Consider the following 1,646-nt stretch of genomic DNA (forward strand, 5'->3'; position numbering starts at 1 on the left):
CGGATATTTGAAAAACCCACTTTCGGGTATTGGAAAAACACGGTTCCGGTTATGATACCGGTTCCGTTTTTTTGGTGTAAGTATGTACAAATCAGGTCCGTTTCCAGGTATGAGTTTTGGTACTGAAATGCATACCCCAGCCTTATCCTACGGGTATGGTTGGGTATGGGGCCGGGTAGTAAAAATCCGGGTAAAAAAAGTAGTTCCGGTTTCGGGTCCGGTTTTGGGTTAGTTGTTTTTCTTTTCACCTCTAATCCTAACTCTTGTACTGAAGCCCATAAACATTAGTGGATTAAGCACCAAAATAACTTGGGCCTGATGTAGCTTTACCTATTAATGCACAAAAATAAGTTAAATAGGGTTACGAATTCAAAAGATTAAATTATTAAATCAATTGACTCTATCACCGTGATATCGATTGAATTAACCTTAATGGCAGAGCTTGTTAATGAAGATGTAGTTGAGCAAATACTAATAGCAATGGATGCAAACGACCTCATTCGTTACAAGAGCGTATGTAAGACATGGTACTCATTAATCACAAGTCCTCGTTTCGTTACATGTCATCTTAACCATAGTTATAACAAAGATTACTCCAACAAAAAACTTGGTCATAGAAGAGTTAGGTTTTTATATTGTGGTTACACGAATCTTCTTGGTTCTTCCAATGGCTTGGTTTGCATGGAATATTTTAGGGCTAAGCTTATAATAGTAGGCAATCCGTTAACTAGAGAAGTAAGACAATTGACATATCCATCTTATACCGGTCGTGAACTAATATGTTGGGGTTTTGGTTATGATTCAGCCAGAGATGATTACAAGGTCATTGTAGGGGCTTGGCTAGGCAAGAATCAACAATGGCCTTGTTTTCGGTTATTGAGTTTGAAATCAAATGCATGGAGAGATGTTGGCGAAGAGAAATATAGATTCACTCGTAATAAGGATGGTGTCTTGTTCAATGGTGCACTTCACTGGATTGTATGGGATCAAAATAATAATTATTTAATTCTATCTTTTGATTTATCTAAAGAGGAATTTAAAGAAATTCACCTACCCGATGATGTATATGCTATATATATTAAACTGGGAATTATGAATGAACGTCTGTGTGCATATGTAGGTTCTTTTGACGATGGTATATGGCTATGGTTGATGAAAAAATACAATGTAAAAGAGTCGTGGGAGCTGTTAAAAATGTTGCCTGATGATGAAATGAACTATGATATTGTACACACGTTGAGATTGGGACCGCCCAAGGATAATTGTGCATTATGGGTGTCCCATGCTTCAAAACATCCCGAGTCGGAGCATACTAGTGAACTTGTATTTGTGCAGAGCCTTGTCTCTCCCTATTATAATGCACGATGACTGTGAAGGTTGGTGAAGAAACACCAGTCGAACCCCGACAGATTACTGGTAACCTGGGGGTTGGAGAGCTGCTTCCCACGAGGGGTTAGACCCTTGGAAGATGGTTCTTCTGATAACCTGCAAAACAGACACCGTGAGCTCGTCACTGAGAAGGGGGGGGTTCCTCCTTGTGACCACCCTCCGGCGTGAGAATCAGACTAGATTGCTCTTTAAATATAAAAGTATATTAAGAGATTGCTAGAGCAGATATCAGGTATATTATGATGATATAAGATGCT

At 39.1% G+C, this 1,646-nt stretch overlaps 1 protein-coding gene across 1 annotated transcript; it reads left to right on the top strand.

Annotated features, from left to right (window-relative positions):
* The first annotated feature begins 415 nt into the window (after positions 1-415).
* On the top strand, positions 416-1,368 carry LOC143616370 (F-box protein CPR1-like). Its single transcript, XM_077089214.1, has one exon. It carries the CDS (start codon positions 433-435, stop codon positions 1,366-1,368), a length of 936 nt encoding a protein of 311 aa, XP_076945329.1. The 5' UTR covers positions 416-432.
* Positions 1,369-1,646: the final 278 nt, after the last annotated feature.

This window comes from Bidens hawaiensis, unplaced genomic scaffold, assembly GCF_021521415.1.
Source record: "Bidens hawaiensis isolate Kalapana, Puna unplaced genomic scaffold, B.hawaiensis_p1.1 tig00046912_1, whole genome shotgun sequence".
NCBI classification, from domain to species: Eukaryota; Viridiplantae; Streptophyta; class Magnoliopsida; order Asterales; family Asteraceae; genus Bidens; species Bidens hawaiensis.